The 22,129-nt window shown below is 39.2% G+C and overlaps 1 protein-coding gene across 1 annotated transcript; it reads left to right on the forward strand.

Annotated features, from left to right (window-relative positions):
• The first annotated feature begins 1,204 nt into the window (after nucleotides 1–1,204).
• On the forward strand, nucleotides 1,205–8,774 carry LOC118646941. Its single transcript, XM_036290893.1, has 3 exons — nucleotides 1,205–1,659; nucleotides 2,639–7,631; nucleotides 8,148–8,774. The coding sequence occupies exons 1-3, from the start codon at nucleotides 1,205–1,207 to the stop codon at nucleotides 8,772–8,774; spliced, it is 6,075 nt and encodes a 2,024-aa protein (XP_036146786.1).
• Nucleotides 8,775–22,129: the final 13,355 nt, after the last annotated feature.

The following is a 22,129-nucleotide window of genomic DNA, read 5'->3' on the forward strand; positions in this document are numbered from 1 at the left end:
TTGTATTGAGTATTTTATGTAGTTGGCAGCTCGCAATCACATATGTTATTGACTATATTTTTTTTTCTGTGCATTAATTGTATGTTAATTAAATAATTATAATTAAAAATTAAATAAAATAATTTTAAGATGTTCTTAATATATTTTACACATTTTAATACTCCACCTATTACATTAAAACAAAATTTTTAATAATTTATGTAGGTCTAATTTTAATCTCTTTAGTTCTTAAAATATGTAACACATATTTTAAAAACAATTTCGGATTGTCAAATGTCATTATTATTTCAATGTCAACTACAAGAATGTTATAAAAATTAGAGATTCTATTAAATTAAAAAAAATTTTTAGATGATTTTGATCTTTATATTATTATTCAAAGTTGAGCGCGTCCGTTTTTTGGGGGTTATTCTTTATCTGATTTTATCGAGGCAACGAAGAAATGGTACAATTAAAGTTTATAAGCTCATGACAATTTTGGACCTAATCTAATCCAATTTTCAAGAAAATGTTTCTTTCATGCATGCTATCATTTCTATTACCTGTTGAAGAAAAATTATTTGAACAAAATAAAGATCAAATTCGGATGTTGTATGCTGCATGGGTACAAATGCTTAATGTTGTTTAAAAGCGTATTTACTCTGAAAAGAAGTTTTTACAAGTTTTCTTATTTATGTGGAGCCGGGCGCGGGACAAGCCCGATCGTAAAAAGTTTTTCCGACGCTAACACGACGCGTCAGTACGGCGATCGCGAGGTCAAATGCATTTTTTTTTTATGCGTCTCTTTTTTTTCTTTGCCTGCGAGTGGACATGCGATAGCGCCCGCGGAGCTGGACTCGCGAACCTGGTGACAAGAAAAAAAAAGAACAGTCAGTCTTTGCGAGCGATCCATGCGAATAGCATCGAACGGTCAGTCCTTGCGAGAAAGCCCTGCAGGTCACATCCTTCCGAGTGTAATAAAGGAAACTTACATTTTAACTGAGTGTGTGCGTATTTGATTTCCTACAAATTGGGGGCTCGTCCGGGATTGAGCGAACGAGAAACTGAGTAAGAGAGACGGAGTGAAAGTGACCGCAGGAGCAGAGTGAGAACAACGAGGCAATAAGCGAATTTTGTTTGAGCGAAGATATAGTGAGGCATACTTTGCAAATCTATCACTAGTTGTGGGTAGTTGTGAGAGCGAATAAACTTATTGTGTGTGAAGATGAGTACCAGGAATCTATCAGATTTTACAGTGAATCAGTTGAAAGAAAAATTGCGAGAATTGAATCTTCCCTTGACCGGAAATAAAAACGACTTAGTTGCGCGATTAGCCGAGGCAGATCCTTCGGGTCCGTGGACAGAGGAAGCTTCTGATACATTGGAGGATGGTGAAGCGATTCGAGGAGGCCCGAACGAAGCTAGCGCGGGGGCATTGTCCCGTCACGAGCGAGAGATCGAGTTATACCGTCGCAAGAAAGAGTTAGCGGAACTAGAGTTGCAGTTGTTGCGGAGGGAGCTAGAGTTAGCCAGAGGGATGCGGCAATTAAACATCGGAGAGCATAGTCAGGCGGCGGATCGAGAGAATGTTTCACGTGATTATCCGAGACCCAGTGTCCGAACTCGTAGTTCGCGATTTAGGGCCGATAGCGCTCATGGATGTGATAATATAACTAGCTTGTAAGTCAATGCAATAGATGTCATTCTTATAGCTGGCGGGGCGAAAAGGGGAGAGAGGAGAAACGAGTCAGTCGCCTGTAACCACTCGTGCGAGACGCTTGCACAAATAAAGTAAAATATATTTAGTAGTGTTTCTTATACATTTTGAGCGTTGTTTTTCAACCGCATCCTTAAACATTCAGAGACAGCACGATCAATTCGGATCACTGAACGAAACATTGGTCCTTCGAGCCGGATATTCAGAAGTAATAAGGAACAAGTTTGTGCAAGCAACAATCGGAAGTACGGCGTGGCATAGAAACGTCGAGAAATCCACACGAGTGAGCTCTCAAAGCAGAATCAGGCAGGCGGATCTGCAATTCAGCACATTCGTTGATGCAAACATACGCAAGACAATAATCGTACGCACGGAATCGTAAGTCCACAACAAAGATTTGCGATTCTACGCAGCGTAACGATAACGCAAAACGATAGAAGGCATCGTAATCGAAGGCCGGCTGAACAAGACTGTTCAACGCAGTAATCATAAGGCGTCGTGCAAGCCAAGGGCACGTGCGCCGGCATCAAACTACCAGCAAGGGCGAGTAGCCATATCAACCGCGTGAGAAGCGGAAGACACACGGCGGCGGCCATAGCAGCCACAAGGGACGCGGGTGCGACACGTCGGCAGCCATAGTAGCATCAAAGGAATGGCGGGAACGACACACCAGCGGCCTTAGCAGCAAAGAATTCGAGTTCACGGCACGTCAGGACAGCGGGACCCGAGGTCATTTGCGATCGCGGCACGTAAGCAGAGTGGTTCACCTATATCATTTGTATCATTTACGCGCATAATTGCGTGATCACTGTCGAGTTAAGGCACATTGTATTCGCGTACAACACGAGTCGGTATGGCGGATGAGCGAACGATCAGTATGTTAAAAAAGAAACGCGGCATTATCAAAAGTCAATTATCGAAATTCACAACATATATTGACAGATTTAATGATTCGAGAAACTTGACGGAATTAACTGCGCGACTAGAGAAGGCTGAAGATTTATGGGCAGATTTTGACAAAATACAAACGGAAATCGAGTTAGAGGATGACACCGAAACGCAATCTGAGCATCGCGATGCGTTCGAAACAGCATATTTTAATGTAATAGGTAGGGCGAGACAGCTTAAACATGCGGGATCACAACAAGCGAGTTCAGATGTACAGCCACAAGCGAATCACACGTGCGCTAATCAAAACGTAAATTTGCCCATATTGAAATTGCCAGAGTTCAACGGAGAATACAGTAAATGGATACAGTTTAACGATACATTCAATGCAATAATTCATAACAACAATACGTTGAATATCACGCAAAAATTTTATTATTTAAAGTCATGCTTGAGTGGAGAGGCCGCTCAAGCATTAGATACATTAGAGGTATCGGACGCGAATTATGAGGTCGCTCGGGATATCTTAAGACAAAGGTTCGAAAACAAAAACATTATAATACATAGTCACGTAAGGGCTTTATTCGAATTATCACAGGTAATTAAAGATTCACACACATCTCTTAGAAGCCTCATTGATAGCATGTCACAACATTTGCGAGCTCTAAGGTCCTTGGGACAACCGGTCGATGAATGGGATTCGATGATCATTTTTCTTATTACGTCAAAGTTAGATACGATAACGCGTAGGGAATGGGAAAAGGCAACGGTCAAGCATAGCGAATTACCAACCACCAATAGTTTCAAGGCCTTTTTAAACGAACGTTGTCAATTTCTTGAAAAATTAGCAAGAGACGATAAACAGACGAACAAACAAATTGGAAATAAGGAAAATAAGGATAAAACAAGGTTAGGCACATTGACGTGTTTAGCATCAAACCTTGCAAAATGCTTATTTTGTAAGGGTTCGCATAACATATATTCATGCAAGGATTTATTAAACTTATCGGTAGATAAGCGATTAACACAAGTCAAGAAACTAAAATTATGTACGAATTGCTTGAGAAGTAACCATTTTAGTAGAGATTGCAAGGCAGGTGGTTGTAAAAAATGTAGCGGTAGGCACAACACGTTATTACATTTCAGTGACTCCAAAGGCGAAAATGAGAAAGACGATCATTCGACTGCTAATACGAACAGTGAAAACAGCGTAAAGGAATCGGCGGTGGCCACACATGCATTACAAATAAACAATAATTCATATATACTGTTAGCGACGGCCAGGATTGTCATATTCGACAACAATGGTAAGCCTCATCAATGCAGGGCTCTATTAGATAATGGATCGCAGTCAAATTTTATTACAAAACGTTTGTCTCAAAAATTAGGTGTCGCGGGGACGCCTATAAAGCTTCCGGTTTGCGGAATCAATCAAAGTGTAACGACCATTTCACATAAAATCAATGCCTCCGTTAAGTCGTTTTACAATGATTATAAGGCCGAATTGTCATTCTTGGTAGTTGAAAACATCACGCAAGAATTGCCAAACAAATTTTATAATATTTCAACATTAAACATACCGGATGATCTATCATTAGCGGATCCGCGTTTTAATTATCCCGATAGGATAGATCTACTGTTAGGCGCGGGTATTTTTTGGGAACTTCTTTGTGCAGGACAAATTCAATTAGGTAAGGGAAGGCCATTCCTTCAAAAAACGAGATTAGGGTGGGTCATATCGGGACCTATGGCACCTATGTGCAAGGAAACAGTATCCCTGTGTCAGGTCAGCACCATCCAAGAAGTGCGCGACAATTTAGAGCGTTTCTGGGAGATAGAGGAATGTTTCACAGCACCAAAATATACACGAGAGGAATCTGAATGCGAAGCATTATTCGTTAAAACCGCGGAACGCGATGAGCAAGGTCGATTCACAGTACAATTACCGTTTCGAACAAATGTAAATAAACTCGGGGATTCTTTAAATATGACAATTAAACGATTTTACGCATTAGAACGGCGGTTAGCTAAAGATCCGGATCTTAAAAAACAATATTTAAATTTTATGAACGAATATCAACAACTCGGTCACATGACAGAAATTACCCTTGAGGAGAAGGATCTTAACTCGGTCTATTATTTGCCTCACCATAGTGTGGTGAAGGAATCGAGCACAACTACAAGAGTACGCGTGGTATTCGATGCATCAGCAAGGACATCTTCTAATTTATCGTTGAATGACGTATTGATGACTGGCCCGATTATACAAGATAGTTTGTTCGCAATATTAGTTCGTTTTAGAGTGCACAAATATGTGTTTACAGCTGATGTAAGAAAGATGTACAGACAGGTCAATGTTTATGAACCGCATCGTAACTATCAGAGAATTATATGGCGCCCAAATGAAAGGGAACCTGTACGGCATTTTAAATTAAATACGCTAACATACGGTACAGCGTCGGCTTCATTTGAGGCTATACGAGCTCTTCATCAAACAGCAATAGACAAACGGGACGCGTACCCTGAGGCATGTAACATTATTCTAATGGACTTTTACGTAGATGATCTAATCTCAGGATCCGATACAATCAAGAGCGCGAAAGATCTGGTTCATAATATAAACACAGTACTAAGCAGCGGATGTTTTCAACTACATAAATGGAATAGCAACAATGAAAAAATAATTGAGTCATTACAAGCGGAACCGAGTACTAATCAGATACAACTGCCTCAGGAAGTCAATTCGAAGACACTTGGTCTGTCATGGAATACTAGTAGCGATACATTACATTATCAGGCAAGCAACATAAGTAATAAATCGATTAAGGTTACTAAGAGAAAAATATTATCATTTATAGCGCAGTTGTTTGATCCGTTAGGATTAATTAGTCCGACGATCGTCATAGGGAAAATTATCATGCAAAAAATTTGGAAGGCAGGAATCGGTTGGGACGAGTCGTTGCCCCTTGAGATATTCACGATATGGAATCAATTTTTCGAGGGTATGAAAAACATCAACGAAATTTCGATACCCAGATGCGCATGGGGTCAACGGTATCATAGTGTACAATTACACGGATTTAGCGACGCCTCGGAAGTAGCCTACGGCGCATGCATATATGTTAGATCAGAAGACGAAGCTGGTAATATCACGTCTAAAATCTTATGCGCTAAATCACGCGTGGCCCCGTTAAAAACGGTAAGTTTACCGCGGCTCGAGTTGTGTGGTGCGTTACTTTTAGCGCGATTGTATCAACAAGTAGTAGAGGCTTTAAGTCGTCTTGATAGTCTACATTGTGATAGCTTCTATTGGTGCGATTCCACCATTGTTTTATCATGGGTTACCACTGAACCCAGCCGGTTAAAAACATTCGTAGCAAATCGAACTGCTGAAATACAGCGACTTACTGACGTCAATCGTTGGTCTCATGTGGTGAGTGACGAAAATCCCGCGGATATCATAACAAGGGGGATGAGTCTAGGCAAGCTAGCGACAACTCGGTTGTGGTGGCACGGGCCACCGTGGTTGAAACTCAAATCTGAGGCCTGGCCTATCGTAAATGCTGTTCCTCAAACTACAGTCCTTCCCGAGTTAAAGGATAATGAGGTGGTATGCACTACGGTTAAATTCAGTTGTGATTTATTTCATCGGTTCTCATCATACACAAAATTACTTCGCGTTACAGCCTATTGCTTGCGATTTATTAAAAACGTAAGGGGGAGGCAGAAATGTACCGGACTGTTATCGGTCAATGAATTGAACGAATCATTATTCACGCTGGTTAGAATGATGCAATCCATGCATTTTGCGCCTGAAATCAATGACTTAGAACGCAAGGAAACAATACGTGCAAATAGCAGAATATTGTCACTAAATCCATTCTTAGATGAGCATCGTATATTAAGAGTAGGGGGTCGTTTAAGATATTCCGAGCTACCATATGAGCGGAGGCATCCGATATTGCTACCGAGCAATCATTCGTTCACGCGCATGATTATAATTCACGAACATGAAAAACAAATGCACGCAGGATTGGCTAGTACATTAGCGGCAATTAGAATGCGTTTTTGGCCTCTAAATAGCCGTAGTACAGTAAGAAAGGTAATTTCGCGATGCGTAATTTGCTTTCGCGTGAATCCGAAGAACACGAAATATCAAATGGGAAATCTGCCAGAATCCCGTTTTAACTCTGACAAGCCATTTGCAGTGATCGGTATAGATTTTGCAGGACCCTTAGTAATTAAAGACGGTAAGCTTAGAAATAAAAAGATTATCAAATGTTACTTATGCGTATTCGTCTGTTTCTCGACCAAGGCTGTACATCTGGAGATCGTTGGCGATTTAACGAGCGATTCGTTTTTAAACGCGTTAAAACGATTTGTATCGCGACGCGGATTGTGCCGTCATATATATTCTGACAACGCCACTAATTTTGTTGGTGCGAACAAAGAATTGAACGAAATCGCTAAATGGTTAAAATGCATGGACAAGAATGACAAATTTATAAACTTTTGTACCCAAAATTTAATAACGTGGCATTTTACTCCACCACATGCTCCAAATTTTGGAGGTATATGGGAGGCGGCGGTAAAGAGCGCGAAATATCATATTAAGAGAATAGTGGGCCAGGCCCATCTAACATTCGAAGAATTGTACACAGTGATCACGCAAATTGAAGCGATTATGAATTCTCGACCATTAATGCCGATATCAAACGATCCAAATGACATGGAAATATTAACGCCGGGACATTTTTTAATTGGTGAGCCACTCACAGCGTTACCACAAAACTCCGTCACAGAATTATCTACTAATCGATTGAACCAGTATCAGCGTCTGCAGCAGCTCGTTCAACACTTTTGGTCCCGATGGAATAAGGAATATGTGTCGAGTCTGCAGCATCGTAGCAAATGGAAAATTGACACGCCGTCAAAGATTAAACTAGGTACCATGGTAATATTAAAGGAGGATCATACACCGCCACAGCAATGGCGTTTTGGTCGCGTAATGGAAATTCATCCTGGTAAGGATGGAGTAGTACGTGTGGTAAGCGTAAAGACAGTCAGTGGAATATTGAAACGATCGCTGGGAAAAATTTGCGTATTACCCTTGAACGAAACCATGTAAAACTCAACCAAATTTTAAAGACTATATGATTGTAACTCATTTTACGCGAGACTGATTAGTATTAAGACGCGTATTATTATTCTTTTTATTATTATTTTATTTTATATGTATATAAAGGAAATACTTATTTAGTATAATACTCATTATAAGATTATTCATTGAAAGCGGCCTTTCAAGGGGCGCGGGATGTCCGAACTCGTAGTTCGCGATTTAGGGCCGATAGCGCTCATGGATGTGATAATATAACTAGCTTGTAAGTCAATGCAATAGATGTCATTCTTATAGCTGGCGGGGCGAAAAGGGGAGAGAGGAGAAACGAGTCAGTCGCCTGTAACCACTCGTGCGAGACGCTTGCACAAATAAAGTAAAATATATTTAGTAGTGTTTCTTATACATTTTGAGCGTTGTTTTTCAACCGCATCCTTAAACATTCAGAGACAGCACGATCAATTCGGATCACTGAACGAAACACCCAGTATAACGGCCATCGCCGACCTCCTCAGTTTTTTCGACGGCAGCGGTGACTACGAGACGTGGGAGAAGCAATTCAGGTTGCTGAGAGCAACGTATCGCTTGAACGACGAGTACGCGAGACTTTTGGTGGGCATGCGGCTAAAGGGAAAAGCGTCAGAATGGCTGCATTCCAAGCCCCAACACATTGAACTGCCAGTAGAAACTTTAGTGAGCGAGATGCGAGAAATGTACGATCATCGCCCAAGTAAAATGACGCTACGAAAGCAATTTGAGGAACGCGTGTGGAAAAAGGAAGAAACGTTCCAGCAGTACGTTCACGATAAAATAATTTTAGCCAATCGTGTGCCAATTAGCGAAGAGGAAATTATAGACTATCTTATCGACGGAATACCAGCGGCAAACTTGAGAGACCAAGCACGAATGAGCAGATTCTCCTCGAAAGCAGAGCTAATACAAGCTTTTGAGAAAGTGATGCTTCGTGATCGAACACGGACAAATAGCGTGAAGAAGAACGAGCAGCAGAAAGGCGACGGAGAAGCGGCAACACGGAGGAGGAAGAGCGGAGAGGAGGAACGCGTCGAAGGATGAAACAGTGAGACGCTGCTACAACTGCGGACTGCGTGACCACATGAGTGCAGACTGCCCGACGAAATCGAAAGGGCCGAAATGTTTTCAGTGCGGCGAACGCGGACATGTTGCATCAAAGTGTGAGGAGCAAAAGAAAGCGGTGAGAGCTATCCATGCTAACGCGCGTGCGAAGAGATATACTAAAGAAGTAGAACTTAACGGTAATAGAGTTCTGGCTCTTATCGATACAGGGAGCGATTTTTGTCTATTGCGATCCGATAAATATATACAATTAGATTTTCCAAAATTAGAATCGAAAGAAATTCGCTTCCGCGGCATCGGGTCAAGCGATAATACGACTTTAGGTGAATTCAATGCGAACTTAACGGTAGACGGAAGTACATATTCCATTCTCGTGCGCGTAGTGTCGGATGCTCTTTTGAAACACGAGCTAATTATCGGTGCGGACTTTCTAAACACGATCGAGATGACGGCGCGAGCGGGTGAGATTGTCATTCGGCAGGTATCAGAATCTTCGTGCGTCGATGAGGAGATACCTGAAATTTTTCAAATCGATATAGATTCTGTGGAGAATGGCGAGACAGACGTGTCACATATACCGGAAGTAGAATATAGAAATAGAATTCAGAAAGCAGTCGCTAATTACACTCCGAATAAATCGCGAGATGTAGATCTGAAAATGTCCATAGTTCTTAAAGACGAAGTACCCGTGTATCAGCGAGCTAGGCGATTATCGGCGTCGGAGAGAGAATTAGTTAACGCACAAATAAGCGAGTGGATACGCGATGGTATCGCGCAGCCTTCATTATCAGAGTACGCGAGTCCGGTAGTGCTGGTAAAAAAGAAAGATAATTCAGTTAGGCTATGCGTTGACTACCGTCTCTTAAATAAAAAGATTATTAAAGATCGATATCCTTTACCACTCATAGAAGATCAGCTAGATTCTTTACAAAACGCAAGGGTTTTTAGTACTCTTGATTTAAAAAACGGATTTTTCCACGTTCCGATTGATGTACAGAGCCGAAAGTACACAGCCTTTATAGTGCCGGACGGCCACTATGAGTTTTTGCGCGTTCCGTTCGGTCTATGCAACTCACCGGCAGTATTTCAGCGTTTCATTAATATTGTATTTCGAGATTTAATTCAAACCAAAGTAGTATTAACATACTTGGATGATTTAATAATTCCATCTGTAGATTATGAGAGTGGCGCGACTAATCTCGAAATTGTATTAAAAGTTGCGAGTGAAGCCGGGCTGATAATAAACTGGCGAAAATCTAGCTTCCTAAAGCGTCGTGTCGAATTTTTAGGCCATGTTATTGAGAACGGTAAAGTATATCCTTCCGGGCAAAAAGTAGAAGCGGTGCGAAAATTTCCTGTACCGTCTAATGTAAAACAAATGCAGAGCTTCCTAGGATTAAGCGGATATTTTAGGAAATTTATACCACGATACTCCACCATTGCGCGACCTTTGAGTGACTTATTAAAAACAAATGTTAAATATGTATTTGGCGAAAAGGAGAATGCAGCGTTTATACAACTAAAAGAAATGTTAGTTAGTAAGCCGGTGTTGAATCTGTACGTGACAGGCGCAGAAACCGAGCTGCATACGGACGCGTCGATGTTCGGATACGGTGCGATACTTTTACAGAAAAGCGCAGATGATAATATGTTTCATCCGGTTTACTATAGTAGCGGCAAAACTACACCAGCCGAACAAAATTATTCAAGTTACGAGTTAGAGGTACTAGCAATAATTAAAGCCCTTAAGAAATTCCGAGTTTATTTGATAGGCGCTCGTTTTACAATTGTAACGGATTGTCGCGCGTTTGTTGCAACTATGAATAAGAAGGACTTGTGTGTGCGTGTTGCGCGTTGGGCGTTATTACTCGAAGAGTATAATTATAAAGTAGAGCATCGTCCAGGCAAGAATATGAGTCATGTGGATGCGTTAAGTCGCAATCCAATCGCGGAGTGTCATGTCGTCGTGGAACAGGAGAATGGAATTACGGCGCGATTAATAAAAGCACAGGCAAACGACAGCGACGTAAAAAAAGTATTTGACCAAGCGAAATCGGGACGCTCGAGTGACTATGTTGTTAGAGGCGACTTACTCTTTAAAGAAATTAACGGTAATCTGTGTGTAGTAGTGCCGAAAGCGATGCAGATGCAAATCATACGGCAAGCACATGAGAGAGGACACTTTTCCGTAGCAAAGACAAAAGCGCTTTTACGTAACGATTACTGGATTCCGAATATAGAAACTAAGATAGAGAAGGTTATTAAAAATTGTATTGCGTGTATCCTTGCTGAAAGGAAGCAGGGCAAGCAGGAGGGATTTCTTAATCCAATAGCGAAGGGGGAGGTCCCGTTGGATACATACCATATCGATCATTTAGGCCCGCTTCCTTCCACCAAGAAAAACTATAAATATATATTTGTAATTATAGACGCGTTTTCGAAATTTGTGTGGCTCTACTCGACAAAGACTACTAACACGAGCGAAGTTTTAGACAAACTAATTAAACAGTCGTTTATCTTTGGTAATCCGCGAAGAATAATTTCCGATCGTGGAACAGCCTTCACTTCCAAAGAGTTTTCTGAATATTGTAAAAAAGAGGATATCGAACACGTGTTGATTACGGTTGGAATACCTAGATCTAATGGTCAGGCCGAGCGTGTAAACCGTATACTGATACCGCTGTTAACTAAACTTGCGAATCCGAGGCGTGAAGAATGGCATAAATACCTAGCGTTTGCACAACAATGTATTAATACTACACTAAGTAGAAGCATAGGTACCGATCCATTTCATTTGTTATTTGGCGTACATGCGCGGCTGCGAGGCGATCTCGAAATTCGAGAATTATTAGAAAAAGAATACATCGAAGCATATCGGGATGAACGCGATCAACTAAGGGAATCAGCAAAAGAAAACATTGCCAAAATCCAGCGTGATAACAAGCGTACCTTTAATAAAAATAGAGTAGCTGCGACGAAATACCGAGAGGGCGATTTAGTGGCGATTAAACGCACACAACAGGGACCGGGTTTGAAATTCGCAAATAAATATTTCGGACCCTATCGAATTATTCAAGTCCTGCGTAACAACCGCTATGTAGTACAACGCGAGGGGGAACATGAGGGACCCCTTAAAACTTCGACCGCAGCAGATTATATGAAACCATGGATATCTAATGAAACTGATTATAATAGCGATGAAGACAGCTCAGAAGACTGATATCCGGGGCGGATATCCAGAGCAGGATGGCCGAGTGTGGAGCCGGGCGCGGGACAAGCCCGATCGTAAAAAGTTTTTCCGACGCTAACACGACGGGTCAGTACGGCGATCGCGAGGTCAGATGCATTTTTTTTTTATGCGTCTCTTTTTTTTCTTTGCCTGCGAGTGGACATGCGATAGCGCCCGCGGAGCTGGACTCGCGAACCTGGTGACAAGAAAAAAAAAGGACAGTCAGTCTTTGCGAGCGATCCATGCGAATAGCATCGAACGGTCAGTCCTTGCGAGAAAGCCCTGCAGGTCACATCCTTCCGAGTGTAATAAAGGAAACTTACATTTTAACTGAGTGTGTGCGTATTTGATTTCCTACATTTATACATTTGAGAATTATATTCTTACTTTAATTTTCTTGACAAAGTCTTTAAAGTTATAATTACAAGAGATGTAATGATACAATTACATATGAAAATATATAAAATATTAAATATTTGATAAAAAAAAGCATATTCTTCATATTATTATATAAAAAATTCATGCGTATATCATGTACATACACATATAAGAATACATATACCCGTAGGAAAAAATTATGCAACTATTACTGCACAAAAAATTGCATATTTTTGTGCATAAATTTCTGCAGTTTTTACAGATTTTTGTATAAAGTTTTCGTCTTCAAAATTTTTCTGCAGAAAATTTTACAGAATTTCATGTAATTTTTTCTGAAGGCAAAAAAACTTCAGAAAACATTATATAAAATTTTACAAAATATTCTGCAGAAAAATTCTGAAGGCAAAAATTTTGTACAAAAATCTGTAAAAACTGCAGAAATTTATGCACAAGAATATGCTTTTTTTTGTAGTAATTTTTGAATATTTTCCTATAAAATATATAGAAAATAATTAACAAAAAAAATAATTTACACAAAATTGAATGTTTTGATTACAAATAAAATTAAATTTTGAAATTATCGCTATTTTTAAATAAAATTACATGATTTATTTTACAAATTATATTTTTAACTATTCTGTATATTATCTTGTTCAAAGATCAGATGGAAATCCAGATAATTATCCATATGTGTATAAATTTCCATGGATTTTATATGGTTTTGTATATATTTCGTATGGTTATCCATATGGAATCCATACAAAACCATCTAAAATTCATGGGAATCCACATAAATGTAGATAACCATCTGGATTTCCATCTGACCTTTTCAATTTTCAAAAAATATTTTACAAAACATTTCACACTTTATTTTGACATAATATATAAAATATTTCATAAAATATTTAATTTTCTGCAATTGTCTTAATACTACTTTTATGCACAGGATAAGATAATAAACATACAGTATGAGCTTTCATCTCCAATTTTTTTCTGACTTTGTACATTTATTTTTATGAGTAAGATCTTTCCCGAGAAGAAAAATTGTTGTACAAATCTTTTTTTTTTAAATTTATTAATTTCGGAATATTAGAAGCTTGTGGCTCTCGTGAAGATTCCATTATTTTTGCGTAATAAAAAAACTGAGTTTATTTTAAAAGGTAAGTTTACACTATTTTTTTTGTTATGGAATACATTTTGTATTATTTTTTACATTTTAATACAAAATACACACATGGTTATTTGTATTGAATATAGTATTCATCTTATCTGTCATAATTACTAATGTATAACAAAGAATTAACGTCAATGATTAATATAACACTAAATAATTAATTATAAATTTGTAAAAAAAAATTCGATTGGTTAGTTAACATAATTTATAACCTTAATTTTGATAATTTTTTTGATACATACTATATTATATATATATCTTTGATTTAATTATAAATATATGTACATATGTGTACATTACGTACATTTTTATTGTTTATGATATTATCATATTGATTTATTAAACATATGTAGGAATTATGTGATAGGATGGTCAGAATCACCACTTGTTATATAAAAAGAGTAACTTTAATTTATATAATATTCCAAAGAGTTCGTTATAAAGGTTCACTATCACGGAGAGATCATAAGAGAAACTTGGTCATGCTTCTAACGCGTGTTGACTGTTCGACGTACATCACGAGAGAGCCTTGCTCTCCGCTTTGAAAATTCGGCTAGTCCTTCTTTTCCCCCTCTTTCTACCACGCATGTTGTTATCTCGGATCTTGAACTCTCCGTCAGTCAACGTACATTTTGAACGAGTCGAAATTAATGCCTAATTTAAAAGATTCAATATCTTTATCCTACACTCTCGGCCATCCGACGACATCTGTCCTCAGATTTTCGCCTCGTCCGTCGGGATATCTTCGTTGGAAGTATTCCACGGCTTCATGTATTCCGCTGCTGTAGATGTTTCAAGGGGTCCTTCCCCTTGGCCGACCTTCCGTACTATAAACCGATCGTTTCGGAGTACTCTGCGTATACGATATGGTTTGAAGTATTTTGCTGCTAATTTCAGTCCTGGGCCACTCTGCGTACGCCTGATAGCAACCAGATCTCCCTCCTTGTACATAGCTGGAGCCTTTCTGTTTTTGTTATAATTCCGCTTATTTTCCTCTTGTATTCTGTCGATACTTTTCTTTGCACATTGACGGAGTTCGTCTCTTTTCTCATCGAAAGCCAGGGCGTCTTCAGCCTCCAGTAGATCCCGGATTAATGGATCTTCTTTCGTTTTCATGTGTGTTCCAAACAATAGCCGGAACGGCGACATACCTGTACTTCGTGAGGGCGCATTATTTAGACATTGTTGAGCTTGTTGGACATATTTATGCCAATGAGCCGGATTTGGCGCTGACAGCTTCGTCAACACTGGGATTAAGATACGGTTTATGCGCTCGACTTGTCTGTTCCCTCGTGGCATTCCTGTGACAATAGTTGAGTGTTCAATGTCTTCGTCCTTACAGTACGTCTGGAAATTATGCGATGTAAAGGCTGTTCCTCGATCTGAAATGATTCTTCGGGGGTTCCCGAAAATCGCGCTCTGCTGCATCAGTCTGTCTAAGACTTCTGCTGTATCCGTCGACTTCGTAGGGTACAGCCACACATACTTTGAGAAAGCGTCGACAACCACGAATAAGTGACGATAATTCTTCTTGGTGGAAGGCAAGGGACCCAAGTGGTCGACGTGATAGGTGTCAAGCGGCGTCTCCCCCTTCGGGATTGGCCAGCCTTCCCTCTTCCCAGACTTTCTCTTAGCTAAAATGCAACTAATGCAATTCTGGATGACGTTTTCAATCTTCTTGCGCATTCCACTAAACCAATAATCCTCCTTTAACAGTTTTTCGGTTTTATCAGGGCCGAAATGGCCTCGTTCATGCGCTCGCCGGATAATACTGTTCTGCATTAGTGATGGGACAACCAGTAATGTATTCCCGTTTAATTTTCTACACACTAGTCCGTTCTTCATAATGTAGTTTTCGTTCGAATTATTTTCCAACTGCTCTCGAATACGCAACGACTCAGCGTCGCTTTCCTGACTCCTGCGTAGCTTTGCAAGCACGCCGTCTTCGCATTCGGTTATCACCATGGCCGTGGGTAGCGCATTTCTACTCAGGGCGTCGACGTGTTTCATGTTTTTCCCTGGGCGGTGTTCGACCTCGAACTGAAAATCTTGAAGAAAAAGTGCCCATCTCGCGATCCTCGGACTGATGTCTGTTTTCTTCATCGTCTGTGTAAAAGCTTGGCAGTCCGTTACTACCTTAAATGCTATACCTATCAAATACACTCTAAATCTTTTCAACGCTTTAACAATTGCAAGAACTTCCAACTCATAGCTAGGAAACTTTGATTCGCCGTCAGTAGTCTTACCGCTCGCATAATACACTGGATGGAACATACGGTCCTCACTATCTCGCTGTAACAATATCGCGCCATAGCCTCGCGACGACGCGTCCGTGTGTAATTCAGTTTCGGCTTTCGGACAATAAATTCGCAAAATCGGTCCTCGACTAAGAGCCTCTTTTAACTGTGTAAACGCGTACCTTTCTTTATCGCCAAAGCTGAATGCAACGTTATCTTTTAATAAATTAGTCAACGGGTATGCAAGAGAAGCGTATCCCTGCACGAACTTCCGAAAATAACCGGTTAAGCCCAAAAAACTTTGTACCGCTTTTTTGTTCATCGGCGTCGGAAATTTTTTTACTGCACTCGTCTTTTCGTCTGACGGAGTGACGTCACCGTCTTCTATAATAAAACCTAAATAATTTACTCTCGTCTTTAAAAATTGACATTTTTCCCAGTTTATTTCTAAACCGTGAATGCTCGCCGCATGAAATACCCTTTCCAAATTCCGAAGCCCCTCCTCGACATTACGAGACGGTATAATCAAGTCATCCATGTACAATGAAACTATATTTTCCGCGACTAGATCTGCGAAAACGGCATTAACGTATCTTTGAAAGTACGCGGGTGATGTACTTAGCCCGAATGGCATGCGCAAAAACTCAAAGTGCCCACTAGGAACTATAAAGGCGGTGTACCTACGACTATCCTTGGCAACTGGAACGTGAAAAAATCCATTCTTTAAATCAATGGTACTAAATATTTTCGCACCTCGCAAACGATCAATCTGGTCCTCCATTAGGGGCAATGGATACCTTGTCTTGACTATTTTTTCATTTAGTTTTCGAAAATCGATACATACTCGCGTGTCACCATTCTTCTTCTTAACCAACACGACCGGACTCGCGTATTCGGAAACCGATGGTTGTATAATGCTTTCGTCTAATCATTTCCGTATTCGTCGAGCGTCTTTCGCTCCGCTTCCGATACCCTATTCGCGCGTCGGTATACGGGCGTCTCGTCCTTCAAAATAATGTTTAATTTGATTCCGACATCTCGAATTTTCTCGGGGTACATATTCCGTTATTAGTTTAGTAAGTTTACTTTTACTTTCCGAATCTAGAACGTGCTCCATGTCTGTTGCAATCACTTTGTCACGGTTAATTGTATGTATAGCGGGTAGCTCGGAAAACCGTTTCGCCACTTCCGAAATATTAACCCGTCCGTCTTTTACTCTCAACTCGACATTCTTTCGGAACAAAACATCTGTACCTATAAGAAGTTCGCATTGCAAAAGTGCTTCGGAAACTACCTGAAACCTTGCATTGAAAATACAATTGTCTATAGAAATGTCAACATGTGTTTCACCCAGCGTGGTTATTTCATCCGATCCTATTCCATGAAATTTCATCTGCCGCTTTATTAACTTTGGTGCGCCTATTTTTATATACGTATCCGCTCGCATTAAACTAATATCGCTGCCTGTATCGATCAGAGCCGGTAGACTAATTTCCCCTACTTTAACGTCCTTATAACATTTATCTGCTTGACTATGCGTTGCGTTACAGTTTTTACTCGTACTCGTCTTTTTATTTTCCGCCGCCGGACAGTTCGCCGCAATGTGTCCGTATGCCTCGCACCGAAAGCATTTAACGCCTTTACTCTTATTCGGGCATGCTGCGCTCAAATGATTTTTATCTCCGCAATTATAACAACGCTTAACGTCTCGTTTTTCGACTTCGAACCGCGCGGGTTTCTTTTTCCTATCGTCTGTTTTATACTTTGATTTACTTTTCATAGTCTCGTAAATTTCTAGCTTATGTTTTAACTCGGAAATATTTTTCGCGCCATACAAAACAATTTTGTTTACCTCATCGTCGTTAATACCGTCTATTACATATTGGATTACCGCCGTGACCTCGACTTTTGCTGCGGACGCGATCTCCATCATTTTGTAGCAGTATTCCTGGTAAGTCTCGTCCGCTTTCTTCTTTCTTCTTCGCAGCTCGGCATGCACGTCGTGGCTATTGACCTTCCGGGCGAATTCGCGCCTCAGCGCGGCCTTTACGCCTTTCCACGTCTTTCCTCTCGTCTCGTACTTTGCGAATAATTTTGCTGACCCTCGAAGGAGTTTCTTCACATAAATCGTTTTCTGTACGTCGTTCCACTGGCACAGAGTCGCTATCTCGTCGAAGTCCGTGATCCATTGTTTTATGCTCTTGCCGTCGTCACCGCTAAACGTGTCTATGGAATCCTCTACGTCTTTGAAAGTCAGAAGGCATCTTTTCCGTCGGCTGGTCACCTCGTGGGATGGTCGTCGTTGTTCGTCGTCCTCAGCTCCGTCGCTCGACTCACTATCGTCTTCGTGGTCCGTCTGACCGTGCTCATCGTCGTCGTCAACGTCTTCGTCTTCGCTTCTTTGATTTTCGAGAAGCCTCGCTGCTCGAAACCGCTCAACAAGGTCCGCCTTGTTTCCCGTCGTCCTCAACTTACGTCTTTTTAATTCAGCCTTCAACTGGATCATCGTCATCGATTCAACCTCCTGTTCGTCGTTTCTCTGCGGTTGGTCTTCATTTTCTGCCATTTTCCAAATTCGTCTTTCTTTCTCTCTGACACTCTCGTAATAATCTCGGCTGAGCCCCCAAAAGTTGTAGGAATTATGTGATAGGATGGTCAGAATCACCACTTGTTATATAAAAAGAGTAACTTTAATTTATATAATATTCCAAAGAATTCGTTATAAAGGTTCACTATCACGGAGAAATCATAAGAGAAACTTGGTCATGCTTCTAACGCGTGTTGACTGTTCGACGTACATCACGAGAGAGCCTTGCTCTCCGCTTCGAAAATTCGGCTAGTCCTTCTTTCCCCCCTCTTTCTATCACGCATGTTGTTATCTCGGATCTTGAACTCTCCGTCAGTCAACGTACATTTTGAACGAGTCGAAATTGATGCCTAATTTAAAAGATTCAATATCTTTATCCTACACATATTATAGTGAAAATATATACTTATTAATAATAACAACCAATTTATTAGGGGTTCAATTCATCGAAGAAGATGGAAAGAGCAATATTGCTATAATAAGCAGCAATTGGGTAACACCAAAGAAAAAACGAACTTTTTGGCCTCCGTATAAGCAGCAATATCGATACGAACAATCATTAAAAAAAGGCGAAACATCTACTGATAAATGAGTTCTTTACAAGATTGAAAAAATTTTGTTTGTTGGAAAAGGTTAATAAAAATTATTTTAAGATTGTAAAATATTATTTGAAACTTACATGTTTATATTTTATGCAGATAATGATTATCATAAAGCGAAGAAACAATTACAATTTTGTGAAGAGAATTTTGACATACCATCTGATTTTGATATGGCATTAGAAAAATTAAATACCATTAATATGCAACGAACTAGGAAACCACCTAGTCGTTATTGTGACAGTAATAGCAGCGACAATAGAGATAGTGATTTGGAAAACCCAAATAATCCAAAAAGAAGCCATAAAAAAAATCATTTGTCAAGGTCGCCTATGATTTCAGGTAAATATTGATAAAGGATTTTATTTTTTGTAATTATAATTTTTAAAAATTAAAAAAAATAATACAAAATAATACAAAATATATTTTGTATTTATTTAATTATATAATTCTTATTTGCATTTATTTCCAAATATTGAAATTTTATTAATATTTATTTTATATACATTATGTTTTATATTTATTTTAATTATTTTTAATAGATAATGAATCTGAAAACGAAAATTCATCTAATAGTATAACAATAATAACACCACAAATTCCGAAAGCATTTACTAGTACGTCAAATTCTTTATCTATAACTGGATCAAATAATATTACAAACATATTTTCAAAAAAACCTCAATCAACTGAGTTATCTAGTGAATTATGTAAGAAAAAAGATTTAATTTTTATATAAAAAGGAAAGTAAAATAATATCTGTAAAATTAAATAGCATTTCAGAAGCAATTACTAATTTTGTTGGTTGAAATAAAAGACCTAAATATACAAATACTATCTTTAATAAAAGAGGAGTTAAATAAAGTGCCAGGAATTTTGCCAGCTGATATACCGGTAAAATTTCCTATAGATACTATAGAACATTTCGAAATTCTGGAGAATTATTTGAAAGAAGATGAAAAATTGGATAATTTGGTACAGAAATTATGTCTTTTTAAGCATTTTACACAATTCATGTTTTAAAATTAATTAATTTAATAATTATTTTTCAGACATCCTATTTGGCAAGTTTGGGCGGTAAAAACATAACTGCTTTAACAAATAAAATAATGAAATTCTTGTATACTGATAATTTGGCTAAAAGATTTTCTTTCTTGGGAAAACGTGACAATAAGAAACCATTTTCTAATTATTTATTAAAACAGGCAGTTGTTAGTAAGTTTTTATTTTCATTACGTTACATTAATAGTCTGATTCCAAATTTTGTAACTAATTTTAATAAACTTTGTGTAATATTGTTAAAGATGCTGTGAAAAGCTGTCATTCAGATGCAACTGAATGTAATGTAGAGGACGTATTGAAAATATGGTTAAAACGTGCACCGCAACGTTGTAGAGTAAGTTTACAAAAAAATAATTGCCAATAATGGGTTACTATTTTTTTTAATAAAAGCAGTACCTAACAAAACACTTTAATATAATATTCAAAGAAATAATATTTATGTTTAGAAGGATATATAATTTTATATAAAATAAGTTGTATTACTTTTGTGGAAGAATGTGTGATAACTTCCGTGATATTTTATACTTTTGTTATATATATCATTTAAGCGTATTAAAATTAATATGTCTTGTAAAAAACAAAAATTAGTTTATAAGAGAAATCCATGTGTAGGAAAACGTCAATTCCGTAGAAGAGTTGTGGCAACGGTAAATAACTTGCTGTATATAATTAACAATGAAAGCATTTAAACAAAATTCAAAAATAATTTTTTTATTGTTAATAAAACTATTAATACATATAACATAGATGATTCTAGTAATGTCGTAAATATATCTTGTAATAACAGTTTGTCTATATACTTATGATAACTTTAATACGCTTGATGATACTAACGATTTATGTAATAATAATTATAATCAGTTGTTGAAAATTATTAATTGTAATAAAAGATTATCTGTATACACTGGAAATAATAATAACCTTTCTAATAGTGTTAATAATTTTTCTGATAGTGAGAATGGTTTTTCTAATAATAATAATGATTTTTCTGATAAAAATATAACGGATAAGTTACAAGAGTGGGCCGTAAATGAAAATGTACCACATGTTCGCGTAACAGAACTGTTACACTTGTTACGGCCTTTTCATCCGGAATTACCGCAGTAAAACTTTATTAAATACTCCCTTAATTACAAAAACAAAAAAGTTAAATAATGGAGAATATTACCATTTTGGATTGGCAACAAGTTTGAAAAGAGTATTAGTTAAATATGATTTATCTGATTGTAAAAATGTTCAGTTACAAGTAAACATTGATAGTTTACCACTTTTTAAGAGCTGCAACACACAATTGTGGCTAATTTTGTGACAATTCGTCACTGAGTCCCGGGCCGACCATCCGCCCCACCACGGGACTCGGCGTCTACGGACGCCCCTCCCGAAAGTCTAGTATCCCCGTCGGGAACCGATCCCACCACGCTGCTGGGAGCACGTGGGGATCGCCCCGACGGGTATAAAAGCCGAGCTCGATCCGGATCGAGCACCAGTCCCGTCCTGTCGACTGAGTAGGTCTTCGGACCACTCCGACGCCCGGTTCTCGCCGGCATTCGACTATTCTTGTGTCCGCCGACGGAGCAGGCCACCTGGCCGCTCTGTCGCCCGGTTCTTGCCGGCATTCGGCTATCCTTGTGTCCGCCGACGGAGCAGGCCACCTGGCCGCCCTGCCCGCCGGTTCTTGCCGGCGACCACGGATCGCGACCGCGTTTAAGGTGCTGCGCACTAGCGCGCTCCCGTCCGACTGACGTCACTAGGTTAAGCTGTACATTGCTGTATATACCCGCATAGACTAAGGCCGAAATCACATGGTGCGGAATAGAGCTGCGGAATAGAACGTGCGTCATAGAAGCAGCCAATCAGAGCTTTGCCGCATCAACACATTCTAATGCGGCAAAGCTCTGATTGGCTGCTTCTATGACGCACGTTCTATTCCGCAGCTCTATTCCGCACCATGTGACTTCGGCCTAAGTAGTACATAAGGGGTGCGTTCCGAAATCTACTGCCAGTACTGACAGTACTGTTTTTTCGTTCCGAAATCGTTTTCAGCGTGCTGTCAGCAACTGTAAATTAC

The sequence above is a fragment of the Monomorium pharaonis genome, chromosome 8 (assembly GCF_013373865.1).
Source record: "Monomorium pharaonis isolate MP-MQ-018 chromosome 8, ASM1337386v2, whole genome shotgun sequence".
Taxonomy (NCBI): domain Eukaryota; kingdom Metazoa; phylum Arthropoda; class Insecta; order Hymenoptera; family Formicidae; genus Monomorium; species Monomorium pharaonis.